This window comes from Syngnathus leptorhynchus, chromosome 21, assembly GCF_054491065.1.
Source record: "Syngnathus leptorhynchus isolate UIUO chromosome 21, UIUO_Slep, whole genome shotgun sequence".
Lineage (NCBI taxonomy): Eukaryota > Metazoa > Chordata > Actinopteri > Syngnathiformes > Syngnathidae > Syngnathus > Syngnathus leptorhynchus.
Window position 1 is genome coordinate 3,851,495 of NC_141215.1, and position 16,688 is coordinate 3,868,182.

The 16,688-nt window shown below is 44.0% G+C and overlaps 1 protein-coding gene across 2 annotated transcripts in view; it reads left to right on the plus strand.

Moving 5' to 3' along the window:
• Positions 1–41: 41 nt before the first annotated feature.
• chst11 (carbohydrate (chondroitin 4) sulfotransferase 11) overlaps positions 42–16,688 on the plus strand; it is a 28,851-nt gene continuing 12,204 nt past the window's right edge. The window contains exons 1-3 of one of the 2 annotated variants that reach the window (XM_085902757.1): positions 42–106; positions 593–644; positions 866–981. Coding sequence is in view for 1 of the 2 variants with exons in the window: in XM_085902755.1 (XP_085758881.1) it covers positions 3,957–4,074 (118 nt within the window). In the remaining variant the exon portion in view is untranslated. Of the gene's footprint in view, positions 107–592; positions 645–865; positions 982–2,499; positions 4,075–16,688 lie in introns of those variants that run through there. The other variant, XM_085902755.1, reaches the window with a different exon arrangement.

Sequence of the window (16,688 nt, forward strand, 5' to 3'; positions counted from 1 at the left end):
TAGTGTTCGAACGCACCACCCCACAGGTGTTTTCACCCTCCCACTATCGCTGTTTGAATAGTAAAAGGCGCTTTATTGTCCCCATGAACAAATTCTCTCCTTTGAGGTATTTTATATCTTTTTACCATGTGTAATTTATATTTGTCTGCCTATCCTTGATTCCGACTCTTAAAAAAACTCAGTGAGAAGTTTCAAAATGTTAACTCAATGAATATCTGGACGTGTGTACGTGGTAACTAACAGGCATCGAATAAAAAAAATTGAAAATGGCGTCGGATTAAAAAAAAAATGTGATAACTACCGTCAATATTGTTCTTTGACAGCAATAGTTTTGTTTTCCCGTTCAACGCGTCTGTAATTTACTCTTTGACCACAGGACGGCACCATACTAAAGTATTTAAACGTCTCAGGGTTGTAAAATTAATGCCTTTAAAAAGTGTAGTCAAACGCAATTTTTACATCAGCCGAGTGGGCTAAGCGCAATTTTCAAATTCTAAACACGCTATCCAATACAAAGATGTTTTTTTACATTTACAGTACGTTTATTTCTTTTTTCCCAATCAATAATCTCTTGTTATTTTTTATCTCACAGGACTACAGCAACGTCTGTAGTTACATGTGGCATATAAAAGAAGAACACCGAAGTAAGTATCAAATTTGAGTGAGATCATCCCAAATAAATTATATTCACTAGATTTATACCCTAGTGTTGCTTCACCTGACCCTGAAATGTGGGGACTAACGGAGCAGATAACCGATTCCGCCACCTGTGTCGTAAATCTTAACATACAGATCCATCATAGCGCAACAACACCTTGGCCTTTTCCAGTGTAGGCCAAATTGACATTTCCATCTTGCTTGACAGCGACGACGTGTCCCCTGAACCACCTTGCAACTTTGTACAACCTAAACGTATTAACTGGTAACCTGCTGTGGATGGAAAATATGTGGACTCCAAACCATCATCAAATAATGGTCGAGGTAAGTCACTTCTGACTATTACAGTGCTGTAGAACTGAACCATACTATTGAGTTAATTCGAAAACCACCGCGACTCGTGAGAGCAACCCATGTGGAGGCACATTTCACGCTTTCGGGATGCATTAGCGTAATCGTCATTGACGCCTTCAATTACGCACTCTTTAGGTGTGATGCCTTTATTTAATCGTAGATTTAATTGTGACACCAAGGTAAGATAAAATAAAGAAGTGTAGAGAAAAAAAAATTCACTGAAACGTGGGATTTCTTCTCGAGCAAGACAACATTATGTAAGAAAAAACATTAGTCGTAAAATGTGTGTAAAAAGGCCATTACGGTATTATTGCTGTTATGTATTTTTGTCAAATTGTGATCATGTGTTTCATTTAATGCTATACACACACTCACTCATTTAGTTTTAATTTGATGTACTGTATTCTTATGTTATTTTTGTGCATATACTCTATTTGAATACTTGTCAAGCAACGTAATTAGAGAATTAAATGTTCTATAGCCATATATGCATCATGATTGTCATTACAGTAATTATTACCCTGAGTGTCATGGGGTCATAAATCCTCAGTCCCTGCAACTAAACATTCCTCCCGTATTCATATCGCGCTCTGTCTGAGGTCCTTCGGGTTGTCAGTCCTTGAGGAAGCGTGGCTAACTTCGAGGTCAATGTCAGCGGGGGATTCAAATGAGTTTCCCAGTCTGGGTGCTGAATTATTCAAGATTTATAAAAAAAAAATTTCAAAAGTACCTGTGTGGCTGCTAATTCCACGTTACACTGAAGGGTTAGGACCTCGTTGGAAAATGTAATTAATAAGGCATTCAGCGAGGGTTCAAACAAAGGTCACTGAATCTTTTATTGAGTGACTCCAAACGGTATCAAAGGCAACTTGAATTTGTACGATTTTAATGCAGGCCAAGACTTTTTGCTCCCTTTGCGCGCACCCCATTGACCCAAGGTGAACAAGCTGGATTGGAAAGTGCTGAGGTTGGCCCCATCAATCACGGTTGCCGCGGTAACCGGTAATGGTTGCCGTGACTCGTGCTGTTAACTGATGACCTTGACCGTCGACTAGTGACTTCACGTGACAAACAGCCACGCGGGGGGGACTGAGCTGCCAGTGCTAATATCCATCATGTGTGTTTTTTTTTTTTAACCTTCACCAAGGAGGATGTCTCCATCCTTTTGTTGGTTAGTTAACTAGATATATTGGTAAATCCATAAATTAACATGCAAATGCAGTAGAGCCCTCTCGATAGTCTCACATCTTCCTTCGTAATTTTGTCGATACACAGAGCTTTGTATTTATCGGAGTTACTCGCTCTTTGTTTCCATTTGTTAGCAATTAAGTGAGCAAGCTGAACAAAAACGAAACACTTAAAATAGACATTTAAAAGGCAATATGGTCGTTTTCAGCACACCACAAGCCCCCCCCGGGGGGGGGGTTTATGAACTTAATTTCATACAATGAACTAAACGGCGCTTGTGGACTCTAAATCGATATCTGTACATGCTCCTCCTCTAATAGTCCGCCGTCTGTTCTTAACCAAGCCCTTCGGCCAGCATTCCTTAGGTGCTGTTTGCTTTTCCACTTGTGTCCTATTTCCGTTCCCCCTCAGGCGTGTATGTTTCTTAAAGGAGTGACCGTGAATGTTTTTTCCGTCGGCACCTCAGCTACGGTCCCACGTGTACATCGGCGGGCCACACGCACAAAGGCCCTCGTTTTAATTCCGCCAGAGTGACACTGAACTTCCCCGTCCGTCTCGAGTCTTTGCTGCAGTGTTTTATCAATACAGGGCCGATGTCATCAACCTTTGTGGTATTTCCCATGACGACGTGGGCTTGTGTACATAAGTGATTGCTGCACATTTCCTGCTTTTTGCATGGGAAGGGTAAATGTGATTACAACATAGACACGCCACTGTACTTCAAGATGCTGCATAGAGATACGATTCATCACTGCCTGGGAAACTTTGTTACCACTAGGTGGCACTGTAGCTGTGTATGCCAATGGAAATCGAGTTGAAGCAGAAGGTGTTTAGACAACGTAGTAGAAGGGGAAAATGGAGAAAATTGTGTGTGGGTTGTCATTGTCTGCTGCCGCTTGCTATTTCTGTAACCAGTGCTTATACTACCACAATAAGTGGCAATGCCAGATGGTATGGAAAAAAAAAAAATCGTGGCCTGAATTGAAATAACTGTCTCAGCATGGTTTCTTGCATTGTGTTAGCGTCTGATTAAAAAAAAAAAAAAAAAAGATTGCTTTCCGACTTGATTATTGTGTTGGTAGCTTGGAGTGTCGGAGTTATGTACTGCATCTTAATGGGAGACCTGAGTTTTATCTTTTGTGATCAAGTGTACTTTTTTTGGAACATATACTTTATTTGCTATTTTGGGTTTGGCACTGTGCTATGTAGAAGTGAAGGGGAGGAGCTTCATTTGGTGAATCTTTACCTTGTCTAATAAAGGGAAAATGCTTTTCCAGCTGACTTCTTTTATAGATGCAATTACAAACCTTCTTGGGTGTGCAGATTTTTGCTATAAGACCATGACAACTTTGGATCACTTGGATATGATTGTTAGTCGCAGGACAGGTATTAGTGATGATATCAATTATGGGTCTCTTCCATTTAGAAAGGCAATTAAGGGGAGCCAATATAAAAAGATCTCCGTCCCCAAAATTGAATTTCTCTTACATTAAATATAGACCTTAATGGTCAAAACTCTAAAGACGCGCACATCTGGACGCGCTCATCTCCTCAAAACCGGCAGCCCATTTCCGCCAAGCGGCTCCTCCTCCCCCCCGCACGCCGCCCAGCAATGGTACACTCCGTGTAGGATGCGTTGAGCTCAATGACCGGCGGACGGTCCTCCTGACTCCTCATCAGTACCACCGGAGGCACACTAAGAAGGTTCGAGCGAGCGGAACCTTCACCCTGTCTCTTTATTCTCGCCTTCCTCGGCCATGAAACAGACTTTAAGCGAACTCATGAGGATGAGCAGGATATGCCGGATGGTACTGGCCACTTGTTTGGGATCCTTTATTCTGGTCATCTTTTATTTCCAAAGTATGTTCCAACCAGGTAGGAGCCCTTGTCCCTTGTTCCTAATGCGCGCGGGCGCGCGTGTGTTTTGCCACCCCATCAATTTGTTTGCACCAGCCCGCACGATCGATATGACTTGACGCCAAAGCAAGCGCCTCTCTCCTGGAGCGCTGTGTCGGAATCGATCGGTCTCCGCATTGATCTGTTTTTGGAGGATATGCCGGCGTGCGCTCGCCGGTAGAAGCGGTGGCATTGTGCGGTTAAAGGCGTGAAAGAAACGAGAATGAGCAGTCTTCCCCCAATTCCTTAACGAGATGCGTAAAAGGGCGCACACCGGAGTGCCGACCCCTTCCAGTGGCGCTCGGCTTGACAGAGGCGGTCAGTGGTGGAGGTGGTGGTGGGGGGGTGTCCAAACTGGAAAGCATGCGCTGTCCATGTCCGTGAACGCACCGTGAATCACATCCACGCGGAACAAAGGCAGATGCTGTTTCAGTTTAGCTTGTGGCTCCAGTGACGCCTTGACTTGCGAGTATAATTAAACACTTTTTGCATCGTGATTTCACGGTTTTAGTTCGAGTATGCACACGTTGGCCAGCAGGGGATAGCGCAATTAAGAACAAAAAATGTAAATTGGATTAGATTTCATGGGGTAACACGAAACAGAAGGTCACAACTAAACTGCAGTAAAATTGGTCGTTTTTCCGCAGAGGATAAAGAATATATGCCTATGAGTATTGCTATGTGCTCTGTTTTCATGTTACTACAGTACCACTACACAGGTGATCGTTTTGCTAGCTTGTCTATGTCATTTTCCATTGTCTTTTAGCATGAAAAGTTATTTAGTTGGCCTTTTATTACACGTGTAATTCTCTCTCTTTTACGTTTCATTTTCGAAACTTCAATCAATCAAGGCCTACTACGTTTTCCTCCCATCCATTTTCTCTATTGCTTTTCCTCACTAGGATTGTGGGTGACCTGGAGCATTACTTGGCATACTTTTTAGCTCACTCAAGGTGCTTACCACTAAAGTGTACCACATTTTTTGTCTAGCTGTGAGAGGCTCCAGTTACCCAAGACCCAAAATGAGGACAAGCAGTCTAGAAATGGATTGACAGCAGTTCTTTCATTATAACTATTTTAGCATTGAGACTCTGTTGGGAATTGTCGCCTGTGTCTGTCATCCAAAAGCAGTTCAAACCAGTTCTCCTATTTTAAAATCAATGGAGTTGTCTGATTGGGTCATTTACCCTGTAGTCATTCAAGGAAATGCAGTCATATGGTCGAGTCACACTGACTCTCGCTTCTGTTGAGATTTTCTTCCATAGAAGGGATTTTCTCCTCGCTCATGTGCTCTACTGACGGTTCTGTTTAATATGCGAGCAGCGTGGTGTTGGATCTGATCCATATCAAAAGTGCCTTGAGGTAGCGCTTGTTATGCATTGGCGCTATATCAATATGATTGAATTTTGCCCATGCGCGCTAGGTTTGCCAAAAGAAATTGCGGAGTCGTCGATCAGATTGAAACGATTGCGCTAGGATCTCAGGTTCTCCACGGGCGTTGCATCATGCTCCTCTCACATGTGCGTCGAGGTCACCGAGTTTCATTTTAACGACAGGCTTCTGAGTTTCGGGATGCTTCGACCAGAAGATGGAAGGAAGGATGTTTGGCATTTAAAGAAAACATATGGATTTTTCCATTCACAATTCAAAACGGTTCCCGCAAGTGTCTTTTGTGAAACCTCGCAGACATTCTTCCGTTAAGATAAACTAAGGATGAAAACCTTTCGTTACCATGACACCCAAGTTGGAGGCGACAGGCGACAACTTTAACCACTATTTATGGTGTCGTTTGGGACTTCTAGAGACTCCTCAGACCTTTTTAAAAAGTAATTGCCATTACTTCCCCTGTAAGTTTCAATCCTGTATCATGTCATTGGTTGATATCATGATTGCCTGTATCAATCATGTCTGATAACAGGAGTGTTGTGTTTGTACATTTGTTTTGGCCGTTCCCTTTCCAGTGATTTGTACGGTTAGTTTACATTCTTTCCCAATGTCGCCGCAGCGCAAGGCATACTTGACATACACGCACCATTGTTGTTTGTCAGATAACGATCCCGGGCCAGCGTCGCCATGGTTGAGGCATGTTTAAGAGCAAATGCCGTCTGGCTTCCCAGTGTAAACTCTCGCCTCTCTACCAGCGCCGGGGGTTGCGACCTCTTGTCGGAAGCGACAAAAGAAGACCCGGCCGGCGCCATCGTTGTCCTCGCTCAGTCATTCCACTTTGATTCTACTGCTGATGGCTTTAGTTGGATTTGTTCGAGTTGGATCTGTTGCCAGCACTTCCATCACTCGTACACAGTATTTCTAAAGTTGTCATCATGTGGTTGTGGTAATTATAACGTCTTTTTAACCCGACCTAATCACAAGTTGTCCAAACCAGATATTCCTTCAGAGTTGGACACATAAATATTTTACATTCTGGGGGCTTCTGTAGTGACAAAGTCAAATTAATTGGCAGGGATTGAGGCTCAGTTCGGACTACGAGAGTATCATTTCCATGCTCACGTTTTATCTGATCTCGGTGGAATACGAAACATTCATTAAATATGCCTGGCGGCATATGAGTCATGCCGTCTCAGGTAGCGGGCACAGCAATCACAAATATCGAACGCGGGGACAAGATCGTAATTACGCCTTTGATGCAAATTGCCCGCGATTGGAATAAAGCTTATTCAGTGGAGAGTCGAGGTCATCCTGTTCTGTCTCCAAAGAAGGGCTGCTTTGTTTTGGTTTGAGTGCGGACCTGAAACTTGTCTCTGGGAATTGAGTTGAATGGCAAGGTTAGTCATAGTTACCGGGACAGAGGTCCAAGGACTTTCTCCCCTTTTTTTGAGTTAATAAGAAAGTGTGCTGTAAGCGCCGGTTGTTTGGTTTCCCTGTGAACTGCCTCTGGGATAGTTAGAAGTCTGTGTGTGTGTTTGTGCGCGTGCTGAGGCTGCAGATCTGCTCTGGTTTCCGCAGCCACGCCACATGCGCGCTGGCGTTTAACATCCCTCAGAGGTTTCGGTGACAAAGCTGCGATGGTTGAAAGCAAAGAATGAGCACGTCTTGGGAAAGAATGAAAGGCTCCGCCTGTGGAATTTCTACGGGAAACTCGAAATTCCTCACCCTCGTTGCCCCCGTCGCCGCATCGCCAGCTGTAGTTGACAAGGGAGGGTCAGCCCGGGTCTCCAACGACAAACATGGGACAGGTAGCGGTACACGTGCTAGCTAAAACTAGCATCAGCTGCCTCCTTGTGGTTTTTACAATCAGGAAGAAGGCTATTCTTGTTCTCTTCCGCAAAGGTCTTGCCAGAGTCTCGACCCGGACGTCCCGTTTGTGTGTTCGTCTGGTTTTCCTGCCCAGCTGCGCCGCTAAATCCCACATCTAACGTTGCCGCATGGTCGGGGAGGAGGCTAAAGGAGAGGGATGAACCCCAAAGTTTTCCAGCATCTCCTTTCATGACTAAGCCATGCAGATTATCAAAGATCCAACAAGCACGTTAGGCACCCTCATAAGTTTCGTCTCCTGTTATTAAATTAGCTCATAAATTACCGCATTGAAATATTACACAACAGTGATTGGGATTTGTGAAAAATTAGATACTGTAAATTGTTTGCATCCTTCCTACACTTACACACAAAAAAAAGTGAAAATTCCACATCTTGAAGCACTAATTTGTGACATCTTGTGCAATTAAATACCAGATGTTTTTTTTTTTTGTCAGTACATCAGAGGCGGTGACATTAATGATGGCAACTTCCAGAGTCAGCAGTCTGCTCCTCAGCATCTGCCCCTAACACTTCATCAAATACACATTAAGTTGTTTAATGCACACTTGCCCTCAAACAGTGGCTAGGCCGAACCACATCTTAAATACTTTGGCTTGTTCTTCTCTTGTTCTCCGGTCATAAAATAAAAAAAGAAAATATATAAAAAGAAAATCTAGAATGGCTGTTGCCATTTGAATCCGAACTATTTTCCTGCTTCATTTTGGCCGGCTAGCTTTTTCTCGCAGTCGGTTGTTAAGTCACCGCGGTCCGCATTTGCGCTTACCTTGCTCTCTCTGCTAGCACCTGCCTGTGACCGTCTTGCCTTGAAGTTTGATAAATGACGCATTTGTGCGTCCTTTCTCGGCACGCCGGGCTAAAATCGCTGGAAATCGCTCCTCGAATCCGTGCAGGGAAACTCGCAGACCTCATAATGTTTTTTTCAAGCCTGACTATTGTGACTAGCGAAAACTAATGAGCTCCCCCAACACATTAAGTCATTAAGCCTGATAATAAAAGACAGTTGTTAAATGAGGTCGTAAATATTTCCTCCCTGCTACAGAGATTTGCGACTTTTCCATCAAACTCTTAACGATTAATTATGTCCTTCAACTTGGGACATTTTTATAGCAAGGCTGAATTTGAGCATATTGCAACCAATTGTTAACGTTGACTCAGCTTGACAAGTTTATGATGAACCACTGACTTATGATTTGGCTCATCTGAAGATTTATAAACTACATTGAGTCGACAAATTGATTCCCCACTTAGCTATCATCACGTGTGTTTATTTCCTACAACCGGTCAAAATAAATCATTCAGAAATGCTACGGTAGAAGACAAGCTGCTGGATTTGAAGGTTAAACCTGGTTAACCCCCCCCCACACCCAATAATTGAGCTGAATTTCCTCCCCTTCAGTCAGCAAAAGCACAATTGTAGGAGGGCAAAGGTCCCATGCGGTCACTAAATGCGCTATCTCGGCGGTGGGAGGGGCCGGAGATGAGAACATAATCACTCAGCGCCTGTCGATAAATATCGATTCCCTTGTTAGGTCTTCGCCCCCGAGAAGTAAGTAAAGGGGTGCGAGTGTCGTCCATTAGCCACATTAGGGCATTAATGAGAGCCAGGCGGGAGGGCGCCGGCTATTTTTAGCCACTGACGAACGGCTCTGTTGCTCCATCTTAGTGTTTACCTCTGGAGGAGTGGGTGGGCAAGATGGAGAGTTTGTGTGCGTACAACGGCTCAGTATGTCTTCCAAGGAGAACGCCGGAACCTCTACCGAGGTCAGAGAGTTCGGGACTCCGTCTAAGTTGACTGATCAATTTGAAATCCACCTCCTGAAACGGGAACGCTAGGTCGCCCTGCGCAACGCTAAAGATTGCGTCCGACCTTGGCGCTTCCACGCTTTCCGAAACGCAAGTGTTGTGTGTTGACAGCGAGTGTCCTCGGTCGCCAGATGTAGACGGCGTGCTGGAGGAGAAGTGAATCATTGCTTTAATTAAGAGGACAAGCGCCAGGGCACATCTCATTAAACGTCTGCCGGAGGAACATTCGGAGTACAGTAGCTAGCTACTGGGAGGCGTAACAGTGGATCTGCTACCGACTTTTTCCTTTGCCTTTGTAAATGTAGACATTTTCCAGGACAGGAATTTGGACGTTTCTGGCTATTTGAACACAAAAGGTGCCGCAACACATAGAGACAGACCATAACAGTAGTCATCAGCATGTATTCTGAAGTATTTTGTTGCTTTGGCATCCGTTTGGCAAACTGAGAAAGCATTTCCCATTTTTCCCATCTCCCATTTTTTTTTTTGAATAATCCAAGCAGGTCTGTAGTCAGACCTGGCTGCAGACTTCACAAGCTAATGGCGGTAATGTGATATTTCCCGTTTAAAGGATCTCATAATGTGACAACTTACATTTTATTGCGGCATTTAAAAATGTTGGAAAATTCTTTCTTGGTTAGCACTCCTGGATTAAATGTCCTCAACTCAAAATATTTCTATAATTCTTACCCCTTCCTCTTTTCCTATACGTTCCCATTTTGTCCATCTGTCCGGCGGTTTCTGTTTTCCGAGCACGTTTCCAACGTGGTTGTCTGGTTTGGCGAGTGGATCGACAAGTGCCGCAATCTTCCTCGCCGCAGATTCGGCGCAGGAGTCGAGCCCGGCTGGACTCTTCGACGTCCTCCAAACGGGGTCAGAGCGGACGTGTTGGCAAGAGACGAGCAGGCAAACTCTTTTGACTGACTCAGCAAGTAGTGGGTACACACCGACACAGTGCTGTACTATAACCCCCTCCCCAAATCAAGGGCACCTATTTATAACGAATTAACCTTGACTCAGATTTTTTTTTCAATGTCTGGTTGAAATCACTTTTGAGGAGCTGGTTTCACGTAAATGCCGAGTAGCATTTTTGTTACCACGACAACTGGGGCAGAAATAGACTAATTTGACAAATTGGCCAACCAAGTCATTATGTTTCGTCAGGATGCTGCTATCCAATTGAGTGCACCGATTATACAACGGATAAAAATTGACTATTCGTTCGTTTTACTTGGCCGTCCTCACCCTCAATGGTTGCAGTTGACGGTGTACGGTTTGAAAAGGCGGGGCCTGGTGAGTGATGTGGGTGTCAACAAATGAGAGCGTCGAATTGCGACGGAGAAATTTGCAACATGTCACCTGATGACTGCATGACCTTCTGGCACATTTCCACACATCACAAATGTAACATATCGCAAGATGCCTTCAATAATCGAACATCGTCAGTCGAGTCTGCTTGAGACGATTAATGTCGCCCGCTCCTGCCAGGAACACCTTAAGCTCTTGTGCCATGAAGAGGACATTGTTCTCAAATCTCCGGCGCCTTTCCTCTTTTGACCATAGACAGATGAATGTGACGGAAACAATCGCTAGCGGCTTCTAGTCCTCCCACCTCCCACTGTGCTGTGCTGATAAAGCATTCTCGGGACTGGCTGTCCATGTGATGTCTATAGCGCGTGTTTGTCATGTACCGATGTCTTGAAGCGGATATTAGATCTTTCCTGTCATCACTCATTTCTTAGCTTTGGCGTCTCGGCCAGGCAGGCCCTAAGAGGGCCTCATCCGTCATTCGTGGTTGGAGAAGGCCCATCTGTCTTCTCTTTGTGTGCTTACACATGCAGGATGTATACCTGCTTCAGGAAATATTTATTAGTGTTAAGGTTGGAGGAATTATAGAAGTCTGGAAAACAGAGAGGAGATGGGGTGGTGGGGTGGGGGGGGGGGGGTAAATGCTCAAAGCTTCAACACATTCCACCTCCTCCTTTTCTTCGGGCTGTTATCAGCTCAGTTTGCCCAGCGGATGGGGTTGCCATGGCGATGGTAGGAAGGACCACAATGAGAACAGACGTCCTGGCTGGCTGGGGTGTGGCCCAGTTGGGAACATAGCGGAGGTGTGAACCCGGTTTTGGGAATGGAATTTGCCAGCGGGCAATTCGTTTTTCTCAGTTGGGTTTTAGCAAGAATGGTTTTACCTGAGTAGAACATTTGAATAGTTCTGGTGCTAAATTGTAGCTGGTATAAATCCCGTGGTCCCCCAGTGCAGTCAGATCCAGTTTGCGCTCAATTTCTTCCGCATTTGGAATGCTGAAAAAGCGCGTTACTTGTAATGTGAGAGAAATGGAGCGTAGCCTCAGCGCGAGCGACAACCCCGTGAAGTCAGTTTGAAGCGACTGATGACCCACTTTCGTCTTTATAGGCCTTCAATTGCCACTGATGATTACCTGCTTTTTCGTTACACGTGTTTCGTTTCTACCTACCGATCTGTGTTCTGTAGCTTGTCATTGTTGCCTGTCGTGCGACACATTTATAGAAAACACCACTGGTTGTTCCGTCGCCTTTGCCATCGTGTGGTTGGTAAAACAGAAGCAGTTGAGCGCCACCCAGCACCGTACAACTGTGACTGGTAGTGTGCTAAAAAAGGTCTTGGAAGGGAAAAGTGGATAGATGGAACTTCTAATTCTCTCCGCCGCGCTGTCATCGATTCTCTTATTCACACTTTAATGCGTCCCCCCCCCCCCAATCAACCGCGTCCATTCCTTTGATTTGTCTCTCGCAATCTAAATTGTGATGACTCGGACACATGTCCGCCGCCTCGGATCGATTTCCACACGTTTTCCTGCCAAGTCCTCGTGGTCAAGCTGAAAGACAAGATGCACGCTTCTTTTTTCCTTTTTTTTCTTTTTAATGTCAACTAGCTCGCACACAAACGCTAACTCGCTGGCTCTCCAGCCCTATAATTTCCAACGCTGTCTATTTTAGGAGAACTTGCAGCGCTGGAAAAAACACAGACACACTATAATTTAACAGTGCATAAACGTTGAGCAGCAGCAAGCAACTCGAAAGGTATCCCGAACGAGAAACGAAGCAGACAGTCAAATGAATCGCCTTGGAGCTTGCGTTACGTTCTCGCAAATTTATGACTCTATAAAAAGACACGGTGATAACGAGACAATTTACCTGAAGAGCTGAAAAGGCTCATCAACCGGCAGCTTTTGTTTCGCAATACAGTTTTGGCGAGGAGTTTCAATTTTGAGAACTTCTTGTTTTTAATGGCCAAAGGCAAACTCATCCAAGTTGCGGAGTGACCTCAGGGTCAAGACGTCTCTTTTCGCTGTCTTCCGTATTATCCCGTCGTTGCATCATACTCGACTCGGGTTCGTGCTGAAGAAAGCAAAACCGCCAATCGCCTTTACAAAGCAGCAGCGTCATTCCAAGCGTAATGAAAGGGCCAATAGGAATGTAAAGTTAAAAAAGGTAATGGCCACCTTCTATTCGCGGTATCATCGGTTTCCCGAAATATGAACGGCTAACCGCTCGTTGGCCTCCCGTGCGAACATTGGCGCGTACAACGAGCACTTAACGCAATTTTGCCCGATAAACAACCTATTCAAAGAATCGCCTCCCTCCGTCATATTGTTAGCTAACAAACATATACGGCCACTTTCCACGAATGCACGTGCTAATTTTACAAGCCCAAACTATATGCTACAATTTGACCGTGTCATTAAACGTACATTATAAACTCATTGGCCACCATTCAAAGTACCCACGCATGACTTATTGCCATATTCCATATATAATGCATTGCATTTGAGGGATTTTTATAATCACACCGTAAATCCAGTTTGTGACATCACCTTTTTTTATGTTTAACCCTAATTACCATGGGTTAGTTGTCAAACTATACTAACCTATGAATAACACACACACCCCCGCCCCCCGCGTACTTTAGCTATTCATCTTCAACTGGCTTGCATCCCGTCGAGTCTTTAGGAGGTTATTTGGGAGGTAAAAGCTGATTTTACTTTAGTGCTAAAATAAGAGCTTTGTTCTTGCCGGAGGAGCTCATGCATTTTGCATTAGTTCGAGTTTGTTGATGCCATGTTTTGATTCCAACAAAATGGCCTCTGATCACACAGTCACTTACAAGCTGATAAAGCTCCTGACATTATTGGGAGCCCGTTGTCGTGCAAATATTTGTCACGCCCAGACTTTCTTATTTTGAGGATTAAAGCGGTTTGGAATATTTTGGGATTGATGGTTGTTTTTCTGTTTTGTTTTGTTTTTTTTACAAAATGCCACCAAGAAGGTCTTGTCATTACGTCGCAGGGCTCAAACGAGAAACTTTAACGAGAGTATCAAAACAAGTTTCACGGTTACAATCCGTGTGAATTGACCCTTTTTAAAGTGGGCAAAACCACGTTAAGTGTAGGTTCGACCCAGCCGCCCTCCCACGGCAGATCCGTTCCGCCTTTTCGCTGTTGCCTTTTCCATTTACCTTGCGGTTCGCGCTTTCCCGTCAAACGACGTCCTCTTGACCCTTTCGATCGCAATCAAGAGCTTCTGAAGCCGCCTTTTTTTTTTTTTCTTCTGTCTAATCAATGGCATTCCTTCTCATGTCAGCCGTATTGACATACAGGTGTGCCCACTGCTGTTTTCTCAGTGAAAGTAGCAAAAGTGGCTGTTTTGAGGGGTGAAATCTGGAGCGCAATAAATCAAAGCCACTCCACAGGGGCGCATCTTAAAGCTCCCTACACTTAACTGTCTAGGTAAAAAAAAAAAAAAAAATACTCTAACCATCTTTATTATATTCTCTGTGGACTCTGCCTTTGTGGTTTATCGAAATCAATCTTCTCCCTTTCACCGCTGTTTTTTTGCTTCTGGAATTGCACAAGCTTTTCCTTTTTTTTTTTTCCTCTCTCCACCTCTAAATTTAGTCCCTGAGGCCAGCTGCCTCTGCTGGAGGTTTGTCTCAACCTCTCCTCCCCTCATTCCAAAAGCCTTTTAACGGCTGCTCGGGCCACACCCAAAGGAACGGTGGGATATCGGTTAAAGTGTGTGTGACTCTACTATATAACGTATTCTCATAATAGCTACGGGAGAATTTACAGTATATAATGTTGGGTTGTCATGTGACATATCTTAAAATATCATTGGTCACACATATAGCCATACTTCATGCAGTTTTTTGGGGCATTTTGAAATCATTATAGGACAAAGAAATAGGCTAAACATAGCGAATTACTGGGCACAATAAAATTAATTGAGTTTTTCCACTCCTGTGTATAATTCATCAAATCAACCCTAGATTTAATTTTCATGACTAGGAAAAATTGAATTCTTCTATTATACAGTCTAATATTTTTCTAATTAAAAAACACTCCAATCTTTTTCTGTTCCCCGAAAACGATCTTCATTAATATTTGCCAATTTATGAAATGTTTTTTTGTTTTTTTTTACAAGCGTGTAGGTACATTTCTCAGGTGACATGCCAAGTGTGAGAGACTGTCTGAAATACTGCCGCTGTGTTTTAGCCTTGTACGGCTCTGACTCATTCACATGCACACACACACACACACACACACACACACGCACACTAACACACTCTCCTACTTTGTCAGGATGTCATCAAGATATTTTACACCCTGCCTTTTTGTGCTGAGTCGGACTTTCCACTCCACTCCACTCGACTTTCTCTGGGTCACTCAGTCGCTCCTCTTGAAAGGCTCACTGTAGGCCCGCACCGACTGACGTAGACGAAGGCGTTGTGTCAACAGCGCGGCCACGAGGCCATGACGCTAACTGAAACAAAAGCGCTCAAACACGTGAGGCGTGTTGTTTGACATTTCAACACGCTGACTTTGTTTCTCATGTATAGCACATGGACTTGACTCCGATCATAGGCCCCAGAGCACCGTGGAAAGCCCGAGATGAGACCACTCACATCTCCACGGGATGCGCCGTAAAACCAGCGCCAGTTCATGTTTACTCAGCTCCTGCGCATAAACTATTTGATGATAGTTGCTCAAATAAGATGCTGACTGGTGCAATACCCAACGACAACTGTTTGGGGCTTTGTGCGTATTACATTCATAAGAGTCATTAAGATAATCACAAGTAAGGAAAATGTTGTTTTATAACAAAACAAAAATTCCGATTCCTCGTGTAAGTACATCATTAAGCCGCGCAATATGTTTGTATCTCTCTCTCGGGATGAGAGCGTTTGCACGCGTAGCTGCCGAAGCTGTGCTGCTGTGAACCAAGGGATTGGATTGCTGTTGGGGGTGAGCGCTCCTGTCTCATTAAGTTCTTGCAGAACCATTTGGATGATTACAAAGCTTTGTGGAGAAAAATGTAGCCGTGATTATGAGCGGGAGTCGCAGCCCGTCTGGGTATTAAGCACCGTGCTTTTTTAATTATCCTCCAATCACTGTCTAATTAGCGACAATAAAGCCCCAATTGGGACTCAAAGGTCAGGCGCACAGAGGCGCACATTGTCAGGCACGCCGTAAAATGTTTCATGTTAGAGCTGGCTGGCTCTCATGTGACTCCCCCCCCCCCCCCTCCCTCCCCTTGACTTTTTGCGTCTTTAGAACATTCCCGGATCAGCACAATGAATTCATATGATGATGACTTTGTCAAGCAAAATGACACTGTTGTTGCCCTTTCTATAAATTCTAACTTACATTTATAGCGACAATCGGGAGGGTTGTTTTGCCACAAATGGGGCAGCTCATTTTGGCAGGCTGCAAACACAAATGGTGCATTTTGGGTGTAGGACCCAAAAAATGTGCTATTTTCATTCCTTTTTTGGGCGTCACTGAGCACACTGAAACTTTGTCCAGACAAGGACGCTGTGACTTATTTGTTAACTTCATTAACAATTATATATATATTTTTTATTTATGTTATTATTTTTAATTTCCCATCATATTTGATTATTTATTTATTAGCAATTGTCTTCATTTTTTTTTTTTTTTTATAACGCCCAAAATGTTCCTGTACGTTCTAACTGTGTGGTGGAGAGTCCCCCAAGGGGTTGCCTGGGAGTTTTTTATTCCAATAAAGCTATCAGGTGGAACCAACCCGAGTTGGAAGACAAATTGGGGCACCCGCTGCTTAGGTAGACGACACACCAAGAAATCTATCGACTCCTCTTTCAGGATTATCGGATTTTCCTGTTTTTTTTTTTTTTTTTAATTCGACACCAGCGGCAATGTTATAAAGGCTCCGGATTAGTTATCAACCCAAAAAAGTAGTCCGTTAAAGTTTTTTCTAGTTCATTTTCATGGCAATGTCGCATATTTACATTTGTGCCCCCCACTTGTTGCTAGGCAGAATTCATCAAGCCACCACCATCTGTAATGGCTAAATAACTGTCTTACTGAATCACTCTTCTATAAAGTCGAGTAGTTCAAATACCAACCGTTCCATTTAAGGGAGTGTTTTGGGGCTATGTTGACTCGAACATCTTTGTAGATTTGGAAGCGAATGAATGCGCTTTTGATTTGCAC